The sequence below is a fragment of the Larimichthys crocea genome, chromosome XVII, assembly GCF_000972845.2.
Source record: "Larimichthys crocea isolate SSNF chromosome XVII, L_crocea_2.0, whole genome shotgun sequence".
Taxonomy (NCBI): Eukaryota; Metazoa; Chordata; class Actinopteri; family Sciaenidae; genus Larimichthys; species Larimichthys crocea.
This window is the reverse complement of record NC_040027.1, coordinates 1,532,661-1,552,057: the sequence shown is the minus strand read 5'-3', so window position 1 is coordinate 1,552,057 and position 19,397 is coordinate 1,532,661. Positions and strand designations below refer to the sequence as shown.

The 19,397-nt window shown below is 41.6% G+C and overlaps 1 protein-coding gene across 12 annotated transcripts in view; it reads right to left on the bottom strand.

Annotated features, from left to right (window-relative positions):
• sgip1a (SH3GL interacting endocytic adaptor 1a) overlaps positions 1-19,397 on the bottom strand; it is a 79,048-nt gene that overhangs the window by 3,758 nt on the left and 55,893 nt on the right. For 7 of the 12 annotated variants that reach the window (XM_019270017.2, XM_019270018.2, XM_027290009.1 and 4 more), the window contains 16 exons: positions 17,316-17,327; positions 15,891-15,912; positions 15,694-15,778; positions 14,118-14,200; positions 12,548-12,628; positions 11,900-11,962; positions 10,977-11,723; positions 9,886-10,007; positions 9,383-9,536; positions 4,967-5,026; positions 3,888-3,999; positions 3,103-3,258; positions 1,836-1,971; positions 1,356-1,558; positions 1,172-1,236; positions 91-255 (listed from right to left, as the gene is read on the bottom strand). In XM_019270017.2, the coding sequence (XP_019125562.2) occupies positions 91-255; positions 1,172-1,236; positions 1,356-1,558; positions 1,836-1,971; positions 3,103-3,258; positions 3,888-3,999; positions 4,967-5,026; positions 9,383-9,536; positions 9,886-10,007; positions 10,977-11,723; positions 11,900-11,962; positions 12,548-12,628; positions 14,118-14,200; positions 15,694-15,778; positions 15,891-15,912; positions 17,316-17,327 (2,266 nt within the window). The remainder of the gene's footprint in view (positions 1-90; positions 256-1,171; positions 1,237-1,355; positions 1,559-1,835; positions 1,972-3,102; positions 3,259-3,887; positions 4,000-4,966; positions 5,027-9,382; positions 9,537-9,885; positions 10,008-10,976; positions 11,724-11,899; positions 11,963-12,547; positions 12,629-14,117; positions 14,201-15,693; positions 15,779-15,890; positions 15,913-17,315; positions 17,328-19,397) is intronic. The other 5 variants (XM_027290007.1, XM_027290013.1, XM_027290014.1 and 2 more) reach the window with 5 other exon arrangements.

Here is a 19,397-nt window from a genome sequence, read left to right as displayed (position 1 = left end):
AGCTTTCATTTATCAGTAGCGACTGTAATAAATTATGTTTGGTGTGGGAAAAATCCCTCTATGGGTTGTTAGTAAAAATGCTAAACTGACCTGCGGCAAACCTCTTCTTGATGAGAGAGAAGCGGTATCCTGGCCCAGCCAGTTCAATGTCACAGCCTGACAGGGTGCTGCCCTCACTGGTGAACTGCACCGCCAGTGGAGCCGGTTTACTGGGACCTTCTGTTAGCTGAAAGCGTGCTAACAACGATCCCACACCTGAGGGAAGAGGGCGAATTTAGAGAGATGTTGCTATATTTAACTGAAAAATGTGATTGCATCAAAGCCTGTTCAATATCAAAACATTTTTTGTGTACAGATTTCAAGAAAACACTGAAAGAAAAGAAAATTACGATTTATCTGAATTGTTTTTGTCAGGACATTAAAAGGGATAAAAGACAAGATTATTACATTTAAACGTCATCCATGCTCAAAAGGAGCAGAAATAATCTGATGACGTTTGAATCTCTTCAAGAAAATCGCATAAACTCATCCCCCATCCTGGAGAGCAGTTAAGTCAGAGCCTGTTCTGTTTTGCAATAAACAAACTAAGCTGACCTCAGATGAACAAATCAAACAACGCAGTTGAAAATATGTTATCATCAGAGAATCAAAGAAGCTGGGGAAAGCAGCGACGTGTCAGGCATAAAAAGGTGTGCTGAAGTAGCTGTAACACCATTTGTAGACAGAAGGGGGCGTTATTTATTTCAGCTAGAGCCTCAGCTCCTCCTGAGGCGCACCATGTACTGCATTTCTTTCCCCCATAGTCTGCTTAGCCGCATTCCATGGCTCCTAATGCAGGTTCCAGGTCAGTGTTTAAACTGTCCAGCTCTGCACGCCTGCAGAAACTAAGATCAGAACATTGTTTACGCTGTGCGCACTTCTTTTGACACAATAAGTCTCTTATCCACTTTGTTGCTCTTATCTCTTTTGAGTTTGTACAAACTCTGAAAACTGATAAAAGTAGGTTTAGATGTATGTGTAAAAGTTAAAGTCAACCACTGGAGCTGTAATCACGTTTCACAGGTCACACCTCCAGGATAATGGCAAAAAAAATTTTTAAACTAAAAGCAAGAATTTAAAGCATATCAATACGACTAGATGGTGTATATTACTTTTATTATATTGTACATACCTCCGTTTTCAGATTTTTGTGAAATATCAGGAATCTTCCAAAGGATTCTCTGATGCTCCGCATTCCTGTTAAGATTACAAGAGGACAGAAAAACACATTAATAAAGTGAAAAGTCAAAAACCTTTTAGTAGATAAATAGCATCGATACACAAAATGGTACACTAGACCAAAGTTCAGACCGTACCATGCGGCAGGAGGTAAGACAGCCTGTAGTTTTGAAACCCCTCCATCGACAGGGACGAGGAATTGGACGTTGTTGAGGGCCATCGGCGTCGTCATGGCCTCCCCGTTGTATTTATAGTCTATCCTCAGGTCAGTGCTGGTGGGCTCGCATCTCCAGCTCACCGCTAGATTTAGAGGAATGGACTGAAGCCCCTCCGCTGATACCTGCACACAGATGCCAAAGCATTTCTTTTAACATTTGGATTGTGTTGTATATGGTCAATATTATCCACGTGTTAGCTACCTAAGTAGGTAAATACTGTCTGGTCTTGGTCTTGACTTGGTCTCGACCCCTCAAAGTCTTGGTTTTGATACACTATGGTCTTGGTCTTAGTTCAGCTGGTCTTGACTACAACACTAAATCCCAACATGACATTCTGTTGTTCCTACAGTCCTTGGAAGATGGCTGCTGTGAATCACTTGGCCAGAGGGCAGAGCTTACCTGATACTTGAGCATGTCCACGTTGTAGTATGTTGCCTGTGGCTTCTGCTCTGCCACCTTCTTTAAGTGGGATATCAGGTTTGGCATGTTCACCCAAAAGTCCTTGGCATCAGCCTTGGCTTGTGTGGTGGTGTCGCTGGTGGAAAAGCAAGTAGAAAGGTCAACGATCAAAATAGAGATATTTGTCCAAACTGAGGAAATTTCTGATTGTGTTGAAATGTCCAGAGTATCTGTCTGAAAGTTATGCACTGACCAGAAAACTAATTTTAGCACTAATGACTTTGGAGATTTGCAGAGCTTGACAGGTTTGTCAGCATTTTAAGTCACAAGAGGTCATGCTTTACACACAAAATTATGCTGATTATTCTGAAATATATATAATTAATCATAATTAAGTAAAAACAATCACTTCTCTGCTGTGAGGTGACCGAGGACTAGACAAAAGCTGACGTCTGTTGAAGGTAGCTGGACTGAGAACTCACGATGACCTCACGATGACTCAATACGCAGTCAGCTTAAGTGTCTGAGATGATGCCACTAAAGTGAACTCATCCTCATTACACAGTGAACAGCCAAACTCTTCCATGTGAATGTTTCACGAGCCATTCCAGATAGTTTTACATCCTTATTCCAAAGGCAAACGTTAGTCCTAGTTTTTAGTCCAAACAAAACTCCATGTTTGAGGTTTTACTTTGTTTTTATACTACTTTATACATTTTAAATGGTCTTTCTATCCTAATTTAACCCCCACCCCTTTCACACTGTTATATATTTTTATTGTTATTGTTGTTAGACATTGCATTGTGTATGGAATGGGCCATATAAATGAAGTCTTCTGTGTCACTGTGACATACCGTTAAGTGTGATAAGTAGGATTTGTTGTGTGGATATAAACATTATAATGGCGATGAAACACATACAGTGATTATTATGAAAAATAAACAATGAATTAGGAGCAAACTGTTGCATTTACTGAGATAACAGTTTACACATATAACAAGGTGATTATATGAGGCAACGTGCCCTTTACGCTATTATCCTGCATGCTCTATAAGTAAAATAAATATTATTAATACAGATTATGCATAATGCACAGTAAATAAGATATTGTGACTGTTTTAAAAAAATGCTGGACAATAAAGCAGTCAGACTTGAAGTATAATTATGAGGAGGATGCAGTAAGAGTTATGGTGCTTCTTTCTTCACAGAGACACTGCCTCCAGTTAAACTGTGTATTTGGGTGGTGAGTTCACAGCGGCGTCATTACCAGCAGAGGAGCTGGGGGTTAGGCAACACATGCTCCAGTCGGCTGTAGTTGGTTATGCTGAAGGTTAGCACGGCAGGGGACGGGTTATTGGCAAAGTGCCGCGTGATTCCTGCCGGAAACGACAAAACCATCTCACCTATGATCTTCACAACACACCTGAGAGGGGGAAGAGGGAGACATGGAGTGGGTTAGAGAGAGAAAAGGTAAATACTGACAGAGACACTGTACATATACTGTACAGACAGCAGCTAGATGGTTAATTCAGAGTTATCTCGGCAGTTTTTAATATTTATAACACAAACTCTTCGCTTTGATGCCAGCTGGATGATAGGAAACAAGCTCACAAACCGGACTCAGTTACTTTAGTCAAGAGTTCATTGGCTAGCAGTAGTTGAGCTTGGTAACTCGGGGGATGGATTGAGTGATTAGCTAAAAGGTGAGACATTTGAACAGTTCTAAACTCACCTGTGAAGGATGTGTACGTGTGTCAATAACAGCTTTATAACACTACAAGATATATTCACAAGTATAAAACAAACAAGTATTTCTTTAAATATGATTGCAGCTATGTAATATTTATCAGTGTTGACAAAGACAGTATTGTAGTGGTCTGCTGAAATGCTTCATAGAAACAGGATAAAATGTTACTAACAAGTACTGCGAGGTTACGTTGAAAGAACACACTCATTTCAAATCATATGAAAACGACGTGAAAATTGCGACCCTGGTCCAGGGAAGTAATGACAAGATAAGTTAGAATGTGTGAAGCAGTTTTGTTGACCTACTTGCTGGGATCAGCTCCTTTAAAGAAGGCGTTGACTGTCTCTGTGAATGCGGCGGCCACAGGAAGAGTGTCCTGAGCCCCCATGGTGAGAGGACTGGGCCCTCTGGAGCAGCCTGGAAGTGACACACATGCATACAGAGACACAAATACACATTAAAATAGTCTGAAAGGTACACACACGGACATTAACTGAGCTTCACATCATTGTATAGTAGCTTTAAGTCAGTAGAAAAACAATCAGAGGAGGTCAATAGATTAAGAAAAGATGCATGTTCCAAATCCCCAAAACTACCGATTCTACTCTCTTCCTAACCAGAAGTGTGTGGATGAAATGAGGAACAACACATGGTGTGCAAACTACTCTGATGAAATGAAACTACTTGAAATGAGAACTGGTGTTAGTAAGGTGGCATGAAAGCAGCTGGTTATTTCCATAGAGGGCACCCATTTCTCTCTGCTCTTTGACTGTGAAATTATGGAATTAAACAAAATGACTTCAAATATCTCCCTCGGATGTCTTCATTTTAATTAGGTAAATTAAAACACTGGCATTAGCTTTCAATTGAATAAGCACAGGTAGATGAGAAAGACAGCAAGAGAAAGAGTGAAAGAGAGAAAGAGAGAGAGAGAGAGATGTGCATGCTTATTCCAAACATGCTGTTGAAGCTGAATTATTCTGACAAGATCAAAGATCAGACAGTCCAAAGATCAAAACATAAACCAAAAGGATCAAGGAGAGAAAACTGACGACAAAGAGGTTAGTAAAGTACACGAAAAACGATGATTCTTCAGGGAGTGAGTGAAAGGCGGTCAGCGCACACGAAATGAGAATGAACAATGTCAGGAAGAGAAGGTGGGGGAAGGCAAGAACGCTTAGTTGACTGCATATGAGGGGGCTCAGCCGAGAGTTAGCATGGCGTGGGTTAGGTTGATGGAGAATTTTGCAAAGGAGGTAGAGGAAGAGAGAGGAAGGGAGGAAGGAAAGAAGGGGCAGGGAAGGGGGGGGAAGGGGGCAAAGCTTGCACAGATGAGCCCCGTAAGAGTGTGTGTGTACACTACTCTGGTGAAGAGAAAACTTACCTTCAAAGGTTAAATAAAACTTCCCTCTGTCAAACCATACAAGGGATGGCTGGTCATTCTCTGTGTGGGGTGGAGGAAGGGGGGAGGTGGGGGGGGGTCAGGAGAAAGGTGCGAGGAGGAGGGATGGAAGGGAAGGAGGTGGGTGAGGAGGGGTGAGAGGGGGGAAGGAGAGAAGGACAGTAGCGTGAGTTTCACATGGTAGGTCTATCACACGTCACAGTGAGGTGAAACGTGGAGGTGGAGACCACAGGGACAAAAGAGGGACAGCGGGGCCACGGCAAGCCAAGACAGAACGCGTGACGACACGGGTGTGACTGGATGCTTCTTTTTTTTTTTGTGGGTGTTTGCGTGCGTGAGGAAAGGCAAGAGTCTGGTGGAGTGAGGGCCAGGTGTGTACTGCTGGATGCTGACAGTGGTACAACTCAATATGCAAGATGTGCAACACACGAGAGGGGATGTCGAGGCTGTGGAGTCTGGCTGCCTGAACAGATGTGGTAGCACTACGTGGTCCACTGCAACACTCGCCACTACTTTCCTCATCAGTGGCAGATTGTTCACATTGCGTTTCTCTTTCTTTCCGCTTCCTGTGCTCACGCTTTCCTCCAGGCCTACGCTTTACAAATTATGAAACAGATGGAAGCACGCTGCTATGTATAAAGACACCCTGCAGGGGGCAGCCATGGGACTTAAAAACTGAGAGCAGGGAGAAGGAGGGACTGCGGTGCACAGAGACATGCTGCGTCCCAGTTTCAGGTGCTGGATCCTCCAAGGGGACAACAGAGTATGAAGGTGGATAAGTTCAGAAGACAGTCCTGGTTAACTGTCGTTCCAAGTTTATCACAGGGAGACTTCCCCTCAAATTCGAGCTAGATAGATCTTATCACAGATGATTGGTTTATGGCATTATCGGATTCAAACTCTCAAAAATTGGCCTAGAAATCCAGTATTTTTTTAGGCTATACCTCAAACAGCAGACAACATGTAAGCAAGACTAGTTCCTGGGTTTAGAGTGCATGATGACTTTCACTTCATTTTCAAGGCAAAAAGCGCACCAACCAACGAGAAGCTGCCCACAAATGGTTAGCTGCTGAGTTTAGAGCAACTTTCACTTCATACATGATGGACAGAAACTGTATCAGGTCAATGATGAACAGTTCAGCTTGATATATCTTTCATTTTACAGTAGCAACATGTCAATATGAGGCCCAGATGAGAGCCATATTATAAGGTGAGAGAGAAAAACGTACTTCCTCTTCAAGTAATGATGTTTTCTCTGACCTCTCTCTGGAATATAAACATTTCAACAAAAACATTCGTCAAGGGAGAATTACTGCACTTGTCACAAAGCGCCACACGGAGCCAAAAAGCTCGGGCATTGGTGGATTACAGGATACTGCAGGCTGCAAAGGATTTCCTGTGTCTGTGCTGACTGCCTTTCATTCATAATTTTTCATGTACTTAACTAATCTCTTTGCCGTCTTTTGTGTCTTTCCTGGATGGTCATGGCGTATTTTGTCTATGAATTTAGACTTAAAAGGATCCAGCATGTGAACTCGGATGCAGCCCCTGTATGATTTACACAAGGATTGTGAGAGGCTGTGTTTAACATATGACACACTTCCTAAATAACCTCTATTAAATGTGACAAATAAACATAGCAAAAACACGACTCTTCCACGTCAAATGTGTACATTCAACTCAAGTCAGTGTTTCACTTTGACACAAAAAAAACTTGTCAATCGTCCGGTGGACTTCCAGATCCATAGTACTGTTTTGATGTGAGGTCCCAGCAGTGAAGGTGTGTCGCTGAGTGGATTTACAGAGCGTTGGGTGATGGAATGATGAGAGTGGAGCAGTGCTTCATGAAGAGAACAAAAGGGCAGGTGTTCGGATGGGGAAGGCGGGGTTTAGAGACGCATTCTTCCACTGCTTGATAGTGTGTGAGTGACAGGTGTGAAAGGTGGGCGTCAGGGGTCAAGTGTGGGAGAAGACTGAGGCTTTGAGGCTAGTTGAGACTGGTTGAACTTGAGGTTGTGTCATGGTACTCCAGCGGTACAGAGAGGATGGCATGAATACCAAACAGCTGCTGCTTGTCTAATTCGGCCTAATTCTCATGCTAGACTTAAAACGACTCGGTGAGCAGCAGCTCTGATCCGCACGAGAGAAACAAAAGACAGACAATATGGATCTCAAGGGCCCACAGATTAGGGGCTCTTCAGACATGCTCACTGAACACACGGGACACAAACACTCAAACACACTCTTGTGGTGCAGACTGAGAGTAAAGGTATCTGGGAGTAACTGCACTGCACTCTGTGCACGCACACACACAATATGTGTCGCCAAGAGAAGAGACGGTTGCCATGGTGACATGGCGAGACAGCCACTGGTGCACAGCCATAAAACAGAGAGAAAAGTCTCAGGAGCCGGCAGATGGGCAAAACAAAAGACGCCAACTTTTTTGTAAAAAAAAAAAAAAAAGAAAAGAAAAAGTTATGCAATAGATGCAGCTTTTTGTGTCACCACATTTTATCTGGCAGATTTTTTTCCCTGTAGGTGATTGAGGGGAATGAGAGTGCGCAGGTATGAAAGAGTGAGGCTATTATGGCTCTTAAATACTTGGGAAATGTGTGGGTATGAGTTGGCAAGTGAAAAACAATGAAGAATGTGAAAAATGCTGCCACACTTGAAAAGAGAAAAAGAAATGAACGTGTGGTATGTCCCTACATCTGTGAGAAAAACCTGAAGTAGACTAGTCAAATGAGTAGGTATTAGAATAATGACACATATGGTCTTTCCATACGTCTCCTGATCTGGGATGTATTTAATTTGAAAAAGATTGATGTGAGGCTTAGAAGCAGTATTTCTGAAACTGCCAGAATGTTAGTCAAAAATAATAAGTGAGTGTCACTGTCCCAATACCTACACGTTTTGACTGACATTAATCGAGAAAGCACAAAAACACTCAGCGATGGCCTTTACCCTTTCAGGTCTAGTGCACTCTGGGTAAAGAGCATCAAACAGACTGAAAACTGACACAGGAACACTCCTCCAACCCATTTTCCCAACCCCGTCCCCCTTCTCCTCTCTGTGAGGGGATCGTTACTATACCTGCAATTGAATCAAAGTGTCTCTCAAAGGTGGGCAGTTTGTCTACAAAAGCATCGTCTTCTGACAAGCCAAAGGAAAAATAAAGAGACAAACAAACGGCAAAACAAAACAAAAAAACCAACAAAAAAACAAAAACAAAACAGAAAGCAAGTCAAACCAGGGAAAAAATTAATTTACAATAAAAATCAGAAAAGTATCGTCAAGCACACAGAAATAAACCAGCAAAAAACAAATGTAATGAAAGTATGAAAATTAAACTTGAACTGGAATGGGGCAACTTTTTATGTGATTTTTATATTACTGTCAAGTCTATCAGCAGAGCCACAATGGATAAATAATGCATACAGTTAAAGCTGTAAAGGAGAAGTCAAATCTCATACAGAATTTTATTTAATTTTTTTTTTTTTTTTATCTGAGTCTAGTGAAGCTCTTTACTTGTTTGTGCCTGCGTCTGTTTAAAATAACAACAACAACAAAAAACAACCTCCAAACAGAGAGAGGATATTCTGTTTTTATAAAACTGCTGCTGCCTCCAGAGTGTGTATTTTTTAAAATCCATTATGACTCAGCCATGTTACATTCTACTGAGATTTGCTATTATCATCTCACAACTCTGCTCAGGTCCTTCAACTCTGAATCTTAAAAATCAAGGAGTATAAACAGTTGCTGTGCCATTAACTCATTAAAGGAAGGTTTGTTGAGAATGATTGTGCTTTAAAATTAACACCCTGCTTCACATTTTTACCTCCCACGCATACAGCGCCTGTGTGTGTGTGTGTGTGTGTGTGTGTGTTGAGAGTGTAAATATAAATTTGTGCGTCAACCCCAACCAGACTAAATATTTATATGCAGTTAAACATTTGATTGTAACAAAAAGGATCTTTGGGAGTAATTTGTTCTTATTTTACATGAATAGAAATCATGACACAAAGGTTTGCAGTCATGTTTTACATATTTGTTCCAATCTATCTCCAGAGGGTGTATGATAATTAGATGCCATAACAGGTTTGTTTGCATATTACTAATATTCATCATTGAGTGGACCAGCATTGTCAGGACAGTGTCGCCTTTTCCAGAAAATAATACAAAATAAATGCATGAAAAAAAAAAAGAATAAATAAATACGTAACTTCATGACTCATTCCACACAAACTCTGAGCACAAGGAAGGACAGAGCCGGTGCATAAAAATCAATCATGAACTTTTAATATCAGACATGAACAGTTCAATTCAGCTGTCACAGCTGTGAGCACAGCTGTCAGAACACAGGCTGCACAGCTCAGTGACTGTTGAGGGAGCACACACCTGACACGGACACCGAGAGCTCTTTGCCGACGGTGGGGGTGGTGGCAGCACTCAGGGAATTGGTGGAGGAGATGGAGGAGGTGCTCTCGGCCCGTGCCAACGGGGCGATGGGCGGGGGGCTGGCAGAGTGGATCGGCGGACTGAACGGACGAGTCTGAAAGATAGTCCAAGAAAAGATAAGATTAGAGTGAAAGAAATGAAAAGTTTAAGTTGTTTTTGGTAAATACATTTAACCATCAATATTTGTTTCCAGTAATCAGGTTAAGCTCCGATTGTAAGGGACTATGTTATACCTAGAAAACTTCATCAAAATGAATTTCACCATGAGTAAGTTGTACAATTGAGTATGAGATCATAGCACCAACAACAACAACAACAACAACAACAACAGTGACATAATTCAATCATGGTGAAGTCACTCCTAGAGCTTATACAGGTGGCAAAATACCAAACGCACAATTCCCTCAATTAGAAGTAAGAATATGATTAACTGTAAGACTTACTAGATCTCCTACGGTGGGTTTCCCTGGAGGAAGTTTGGGCCGTGAAGGGGGTCGAGGTGGTGGTGGGGGTGGGGTGGGGTTGACTGACGAAGGAGTAGCAGGTCGTACTGGAGAGGAGGAACCTGCAAAGCAGAGAAGCAATACATCACCATTGCTCAATAGGGTGTTAGCGTTGATTCACAAACATACAGAGGGAAGTTCTCATATTATTGTTTCACTTTAGTTAGTTATAAATTGGTCTTTCATTCCCATCATCACCTCCTCTATAGAGGATTAAGAACAGACCACTTCCAGTTTTAGCTGCCTTGCATATCTGTTACCACTGACAAAATGATCTTTTAAAGACGTACAGGCTTGTTACAGTCAGCGTGCAGCTATTAGTCACATACTTTCTTTTGTGAACCGCTGACCTACATTTGATCGATGTTCTCCCTTGCATTGAGACGTTTTCTTCACATAGTTATGTATTCTGTTGTTTGCCTCACTGGCTCATTAAAATTCATGAGAAAACAAAAATTCAAAGTTGACAGTTTCTATTCATACTTTTAGGACTGGTGGATAACTTGAACAGAAGACACTGTGTGTGCAATAAAAGTGACAATGTTGTATCAAAGTAAAGCCTGACTTTTAACTACGAGTCAGTCAGAACAACAGCCTCTGCAGCAGAATGGAGGTTTTACATCAAACCGGGCCAAAACATGACCTCTTTTCCAGGGATAATTTTCTTTTTTTTAAACTGCAGAATCACACATCAGTTTGTGTCTCACATCAAAAATGATGCAATCGGCTGAAAGGTAATTTGGAGATGGCATACTGCCGGAAATACAATCCTTTCTCAACTCCAGTCAAGACAACGGATGCTATTGGCATTGTCAGAGCCCAAATGATATCGCTGATATATCAGGATAGAATAAGATAGACAGGGTATAAAATCTCACATAGATTGGGCTCTGAACAGGAAACTGTGTCTGTGTATACATGCTACATGGTCGTCAAATAGATGTGATTTAACTGGTTCTTTCTACCAATCCAAGCTCTAAACTAACTGTCCTCTATAAACCATATCCCACTTAGAACCATGAGGTACGCACCGCTATTTGTGCCACCAGCTCCAGATGTGGGACCTGGTGACGACACCACAGCCCGGTATGTGGGGGGAGGAGGTGGGGGAGGTGTACTCCGGCTCCCCTGGCTGCCATCGTTGGGCGAGGTGACGATTTCACCTCCGTCCTCTTTGGGTTGGGTGGTGTCTGTGTTCTTGGACTGTTCCTCTTGAGACAAGACAAGAGGCGGTGGGACGGGCCGTGTTGCAGGTTCCTCAGACGGAGGAGTCACCGCTGGAGGGGTTCTTGCTTTGGGAGCAGGGGCTGGCGGGATGCTGGAGGGTAAGTCAGCGGGAGGGGGAGAGGAGGCGGGAGGAGACGCAAGCTCCTTTGGTGGAGGAGAGGTGGCGAGTGTGAGAGGACTTCTGTCTTCAGGTGTAGTAGGACCTGAGGGGGCAGGAGCTGCAGCAGACTCCTCTGAGGGAGGTGGGGAGGTTGGTAGAGGGGGTACAGGTTCTTCTTTTGGGGGAGGGGAGGTAGGGAGAGGAGGTGGCACAGGGTCATCTGGAGGAGGTGGTGATGTAGGTAAGGGTGGGGCAGAAGATTCAGGTGGAGAGGCTGGTAGCGGAGGTGCTGTTTCTTCTGGTAGCGGCGGCCGGGCAGCAGGTTCTTCACTGAAGCAGACCCACGTGTCACTTGTATCCTCACCAGCAGGGGGAACCTCTTCTGGTCCAAAAATGTTGTCCAAGTCAGCTATTGAGGGCTTCCTGGTGCTGTCTGCTTCTGTTGACCCTTCTGAAACACAGACAACCAGTGACCGATCAAACACTGTGTTTGCAGACGTGCCCAGTATGTTTACACACAGAGATAAAACTTGACAGACAGAGAGAGAACATGAGACAGAAAAGTTAAGAGATCGAGAGGCTGCTGTGATAGAACGGGAGGCAAAAATAGATAGGACGACTTCTTACCATCTGCAGAGCCAGTCGATGGGGGGGAGGTCGGGACATTCTTGGGTGGAAGTGGAGGTGGAGCTGCAATAAAATTAGCAGTAGAACAATAAACAGTCATCTAACAGGTAAATCCAGGAGAGTACTGCCTAATCAGCATCCATGAAGGTTGATTAGGCAATGTTTATACAAAGTAAGTGGACTTTTCACATCACTGGAACTTATGGTGGACGGCATACAAGCTGACTTTGGCAAAAACAGAACTATTTGGATCTATACATGATGGTTATTATCCCACCTGCTAAACACAACCACAACTTGCAGCAACCATGCAGCACAGTACATTCAGTCACCACCATGCCAAACGCAATGAGGGGGCAGCGAGGGAGGAAGGGTTTGGTGGAGTATGGCACACAGGTAGTGAACGCTCACGTAAACTACAACCAACACTGAATCATAGGAGGTGAAATGGCTGATGAAATGAAACTGGCTGTTTCTAGCAAGAAGCAGAGCTTCACTCCCAAACGACTGTTTGATCAGGTCAGTCTGCACGTCTTTTTGTTAGTCGGATGATGGGCGGGGTTCATGAGGCGAGCTTGATGGATCTGTGCAGTCATTCCAGGGAGAAGAGGACGTGCGGCACAATATGTGGGGAATTATAAAACTTACTTCCAGTAGGGAAGGCTCTTGTCAAAGAGGATTCAGGCTCTGACAGAGGAGTCGCCCACGCATCGGACTCAGACAGAACCACTAAGTTCAGGAGGGGACAGAACAGGCCAAGTCAGGGGCATTACGACCAAAACACTTTAGGGTCCAAGTCTTTTAAGCTTAGAAAGGCAATAGATGTAAGAGGGAAACAGCACAAATCAGCATGTCAATAAAATCTTAAATGGGAGAAAACAGATTTCCAGCCTCGGCAGCAGACTGCAGTCAGGATGTGTTGTAACACTAGAACACCTAGAATGTCTTTTCCTTGCCAAATAAATTTCAGTGCCACTATAATAGTGGAATACAAGATTCAGCACGAAATGCAGACATCAGAAGACATGACGACAACCATGTTCACTCAAAATGATTTATAGAGGCAGAGTGAAACACATTTGGGCACAGAGACAACTCAAGTCCTCTTGTTTACAATATTAGGGATTTGACATACGTGATATGAAAACTCCCCTTTTATTACACCATCAACCTAGCAATACAAAAGTTAAAACTTAACACTAGCCTACTTCTCAGGGTTAGGCAATATGACAATATGTGAGAGCTTAATGACCTGGACCTGTTTAAACTGAGGTAGCTGTCTGTCAATCTAACCAACATGTCTGGTTATATAAGCCAGATAAAATAGTTGCAAGAGAGAACTTGATTCATCAATTATTGGTATTAATGTGAGGAAGTACCTTAATTTTCAAAAACATTATCAGATGATTTCATCTATAAACGGTCTCTTAAATGCATGCCACTGTGAGTTTATTATGTACACCTAGCTACAACTACAACAGTTTCATACAACAGTCGTAGAATAAACTTGCGGGTTATAATGTTTTAGAGAGGTGTTTATTCAACCATCATCACCTCATTCATATCAACGAGTGTAGGCTAAATAATAGAAACACCTCTTTCTATGATGTAATGCAGCAGAGCCACAAACTACAACCTCCAAAATGACCATAAAGTTAAATCAACACCTCACTAAAACAGATCTATGGCAGACTCGTCGTATTATACTGCATTAGTTTTAGTTGGTGCCTAACATGCTGTGTGTCGAGTAGTTATGCCTAACATGGCAGGACCTCTCCCACATCCCTGTGCTCCTAAATCCTACTGGAGTGGAAGAGAGCAGGTGACAGCAGAATCTGAATATTAACTAGCTGCACATGAACGTGACCCCTCCCTAAGTGCCAATTTCAACTTTGACCTTAGCAAAGACGGATGGAGTGAATTCATGACTGCACAGTGAGCCTGAGGGAAGAACAACCATGTTAGAGAAATAGGTGAAAAGGAGGGGGAGGAGGAGAGAGAAAGAGAAATAGAAAGAGAAAGAGAGAGGGGCACTGCTATGACAGCCAAGCAGGGCTTAGCTGGCAGCCTTGAAGAGACAAATAAATATTCAGAAAGCATATTTCATTGTGTTGCCATCACAACAAAACTGGTAACAACTGTCAACACATCCTCTAAGAACCAATACAGATACAAAACAAACAGAGAGATAAGACAGAAACAGAGTGAGGAGGCTTACCTTCAGTTTTTGGTTCTCCAAAGGCTGTTTCCAGAGGAGGCCCAAATAAGGCTGTGGTGTCTTCAGTGACTGGTGTTTTACTGCTGTCACAGACAACATGAAACAAGAGGTTAACAGTTACATTACATCATTTTACAAAACAGCCTCAGCGTGCATAAGTTCCCAAACAGTTCTTGAGAACAAAAAATGCATTTAAGAAACAAATGCAGATGTACCTTTAAACTATTTACTGATCTAATTGATGATTTTGTTATTGATTTGTTTGTGCTAAGATATACATTATGATCAGCTGCTGGGTTTTGTGTGGATCTCTGGAGGATTAGGAACCGCTAATTAGGCAGAAACTAATCAAGTGCAATAGTTAATTAATTCAACAGTTACGAAGATATCTCATTTATTAGGATTAGGATTGTGTTGAGCTCAAAGTACTATGCACTCTAAGATAGCATATGTAGTAATGTAAAGTGACAGAGTGACAATACTTAAACAATAACTGCTGTCAAAATCAATATGAATAGAACATTAAAAAAAATGCATGTTTGTGTTTAGGGATAGAATAGAGATTGTGGAAATTAGTTTTTTCTTCTGTCATGTCTTTTGACATAAGAGAGCAACAGGAAGGTCATGAAAGAGTGTGTGGCTTTGACATAAGAGAGCAACAGGAAGGTCATGAAAGAGTGTGTGGCATGCATGCATGCATGCATCTTTATAATGGCTACACTAGAACAACACACACACACACACACACACACACACACACGGGGAATAATTATGAATAAACAAACATTCATACAAGAAGAGCACGTTTTAATCGCCAAGTTACACAGAGTGTCACAGTGTTTTTGGATAGATAAACACAGTAACAGCTCTGCAGATTCACTGAAGCATGAGGTGACCCCTCCAGCAAAACGAACAAACTTAGTCTCTAACTTTTTCTTATGTTCTTGTGGGATGGCAAAATGTCAGAGGCACAACTGAACATGTTTATTTCAAAACACACAGCCTTTGGTCTAAATATTACTCAAAGAATTTCCCATTCTATCATTTCAAGGCTATAATAGGATTTATTGCCACAGTTAATATCAAAGTAACATCCCAGTTAAGGTTTCTGCTCAATGAAACCAGCTGCAGCAGATGTTAGAAGGCCTTGAGATGTATGCAGAAGAGGTCTGAGTGGGACACCAAATATGTGACACTGGATGCTTCTGATTCGAGTTAGAATATAAAAATACCAAAATATGCAACATACAGGAAAAAAACAGCTTTTAAAAATGAACAGGTACATAAAGGTGTTGGCCCACTGGTTAGTGGTGTGACTTAAATCTGCAGTTTATCGATCATAGTGTATAACAGTTAGATGGAAAGGCCTAATGGTGCTTGATGACATTTGAAATCTCTACACCTCTAGTTCACTCTTGACTTCAAAATCAAAAACTATCATGCAGTCTAGAGACGTTAGGATAACTATAATGAAAACTCGTGCACCGAATATGCAGGGCAGTGCCAGAAGACGTGAAGCTGTGACACATACAGTATAATACATTTACTGTAGCACCTTTACATTAAATGGCAGTACCTGGGGGGTTGTGGTGCTGGAGCTGGTGTGGGGGCCACAGTGGGTACAGTAGGGACAACACGTCTCGGTCTGGCAATCTCCTCACCTGGAACCATAATTAAATTTGTTTATCACAAGAGACTCTCGCATCATATTTTCTGTAATTCACCATTATTAAAAGTGAGCCTGGCCTGAGGTGCAACGAGACAGATACTTACTGGATGTGTTCCTTTTCAAACCCTGCAACATGACAAGAAATGACAGTAAAATGTAAAAGCACAAAGATACCAAGCAAAGAATCACTAACAAGTACAATATACAGTAGCATCAATTCGAATAAAAATAATGACTATTAATGCTACCATCCTACCCCTTCTTTGTAAAATAGTTCCAAATACTTTGGAGAACATAAAATAGTTATGTATGATAGTGATAGATATGATATAATAATTGCAAAGACAAATAGGAGGAAACAAGCAGACAGAAATGGGGAATGAAACGCAACAAAAAATGCAAAACAGGGACACTGCGTTCCAGCCTTAATCCTTGGACACCAGGCTACGCACAAATAGAAATACTTATTGCAATTATTAAGTAGTTATTTAACACGTAAGGACACATCTCTTGTTTCTATATGCTGAATCATTCTTAACTGTAAATATTTTCATTTTAGTGGCTGCATTATTGAAAGTCTTTCTTGTGTAACTACAAATCCACAGTGGTCACTTTGGTGGTAATGTAAATGACATTTCTTAGCTTTACAAGTCACTCAATGAACACTGGACATTCACTGAAATATGGCACAGTGAGTTCTCAGCAGCTACCATCTATCAGATGAAACAGCAAATATATCTCACATTAGGGATGCAGTTTAAATGAAAGGGAGTACAGCTACTCCAATAAATAACCCCGAAGTTCAATAGCAATAACATTGTTAGTATCAGATTAGAAAATGGCAACTTGTTGAAGTGCTGCTGCCTGCAGTGAAAATATTGGAAAGCTTTCAGTACATGCTTTTGAAGTCTTAAGAAGCCAATAAGCCGCTGGTACAAAAGAAGGTGTGAGGCCGAGAAAGTTGGAGTGTAAGAAGGTTAAAAGAGAAATGAGTTTTGTTGTTGGAGAGGCAACGGCCCCGTAATATTGCCTCTCCAGCTGTGTATAAACACCAATGTGTATAACATGGGTCTATGTATGAATTCACCATGGACGGACACAAGAGGCCAAGAAAGGCAGAGAGCAGATAAGGAGAGAGTGGGAGGAAAGACGGGAGCATATGAGATGAGAAGACACGACGATGGGGAGTGACTGAACTAAGACATCAAAGGGTCCGGCTGTCAAGTGCAAATGTTCTCCCGCTACAGAGACCAAGCACGGAGGCATTCAAGATGAAAAACAAGTTCAATAGTGATCTTAAAAATCTGGAAATAACACAATCACATATATATTATTTTATTTTAAAATATGAATGTCAAAACAAATGAGCTCACAGTCTTGACCCATCGCCTCAGCCACTGAACCCACCTACGTATTTCCTGTCTTATTCAACACACTCCAAGGACAAGGTGAGCAGCAAAACAGGGTACAAGGAGCATGCGACATATTTTCGGCCTGACCCCAGGGAGACGGAAGAAAAGGACACTTACCGGGCTACGTCTCTGTGACCAGCAAAAAGGAAGAGAGAAGAGATACCTGGTCAGAGAGTAACAAATCAGTAAAGCGGACATCATATGCATCAGGAGAAGAAGAACTGGCCTGGCTGCTCAGGTTTGGGGACGAGGACGATGCCATGTCCATCGAGAGGGCATTATGTTTCTGTTAGTGGCAGTCACTTCAATCGATTTTCTTTATCACCCCCATGGTGTAACGTTACATTGCCAAAACAGCAGGAACGAGTTCTGCAACGCCACACGTCTTAAACTAATGTCAACTTTAATTTAGAAACCGTCACAGTTTGATGCAAAAACTACTTATTACTCCAGTGATTATTAAATCCACTTCATAACTGTTTAAAGTTTGAAGTGAAATACATAAATAACAATAACAATATTCTCTAGTCCAGGTAAAGGGCTGATATACAGAGATTAAATTAATGTGTCACAACAATCATTATGAATTTTAAGTCCAATATTTTTTCTGATCAGGCATCTGACAAATATAGTCCATTATGATCATTCTTAAGAATTTGACAATTGTCATCATAACGTGCTTGATGTGATTGAATAAAATATCAGAATATAAATATGTTTTTTGATATATATGTAAGGTAAATTAACTGTTATACTTAATTACCTATTTGAATTGAGTTATAAAAATATATATATAAAAAATAAATAAATAAATAAATAAAAATCTCTAGAATAACCGAAAAAACAATTGTTAGATTGATCAGAAATATGCAGCTCCATTGGACATCATCCGAAACATCTTGTGGAGCTGTTTAATCACTTTCCTCTCTTCCTCCCCTCATTTTTATCTTCATCTCTGTCCTCCTCCCTTTATTTGATCATTTTTGTTAAAGACCAGGTCATTTGTGCCATCTAATCCCTTTTGAGTTTCCTTTCATTTCCCCTTGTAGCCTCCCCGCTGCCCTTTTGGTCTCTCTCATTTCTGCTGAAATCTGTCCATCTGCCTGCGCCACGTCCACCTCACATCATCCCTCTCCTCCCCCTGCATCTCTCACTGTTGGTGCTTGTTCCAGTTGTGCGGTAAGCCATGAGTGATTAAAGTGATGCAACAAGGGGGTGGGACTTGCTGGTGGAAAAGATTAATTTCATTGGGTAAATTGGTGCAGGAGACAGCACAACAGTGTTTGTCATAACCAATCGTTGCCGCCCTGCTGTATGTAAACAGGAAGAACAAATAGGAAGTGTTCAGGCCTTTTAGCATCTATCAGAGATTAACGATGACCTTTAACACACAAATACTTGATGTTTAACGTGGACTACTCCAGACAGCTCATCTTGTTCCATTTTTGAATTTTAAATATTATACATTTGCTTTTGTTGCTAGAGTAATGGAACATGTCATTCAGTCAGCTGGGCTGTTGAGTAATTGACTTTGCCTCAGGGAACTCTCTGTGTAGCCCTGCACAGTGGCTGGCTCAACTAATAGCACATATTATAAAATATGAAGACTTCACCACAGAAATATGATAATTTTCTCCTGAATTAAGCCTTCCTGGTTAAACTGCTGGTAGACAATAAGACAAGGGAGGCTTAACATGTCATGTAAGACCTCTTTTCTCAGTCTGTAACATTTTAACTCCATCACTGACCTTTTCCTCACCTCCTCTATGGCTTCTAGTCTAGTTATTTGGAGAACACGAGTTCTCAAGACTCCAGAACCAATTAAAATCAGATTTAAGACGTCTTAGTCAGCGGAAACAACTTAAATGACAGCGCTCTTGTATTCCAAGTACCTCCGCAAACATCGACGTGCCATGAAAGCGCTGCACAGACACACACATGCACATACAGTAATCTGCCTTTATATAACACCACAATAAAACACACACCAAAAGAGAAAGCACATAATACTGGCCATTTGCCTGAAAAAATGCTGGGCCAATAATAAAGCCTACAGTTATTACACCCTGGCTTGATATCCTGCTTCATTTGTAGAAAGTCAGAGCTTATTTTATGAGAAAAACACACAAACGTTAAGTATTAAGAGGGATAAAAGAAATAGTCAGGAATAAAAAAACAGATATAAAAACACAACAGCAT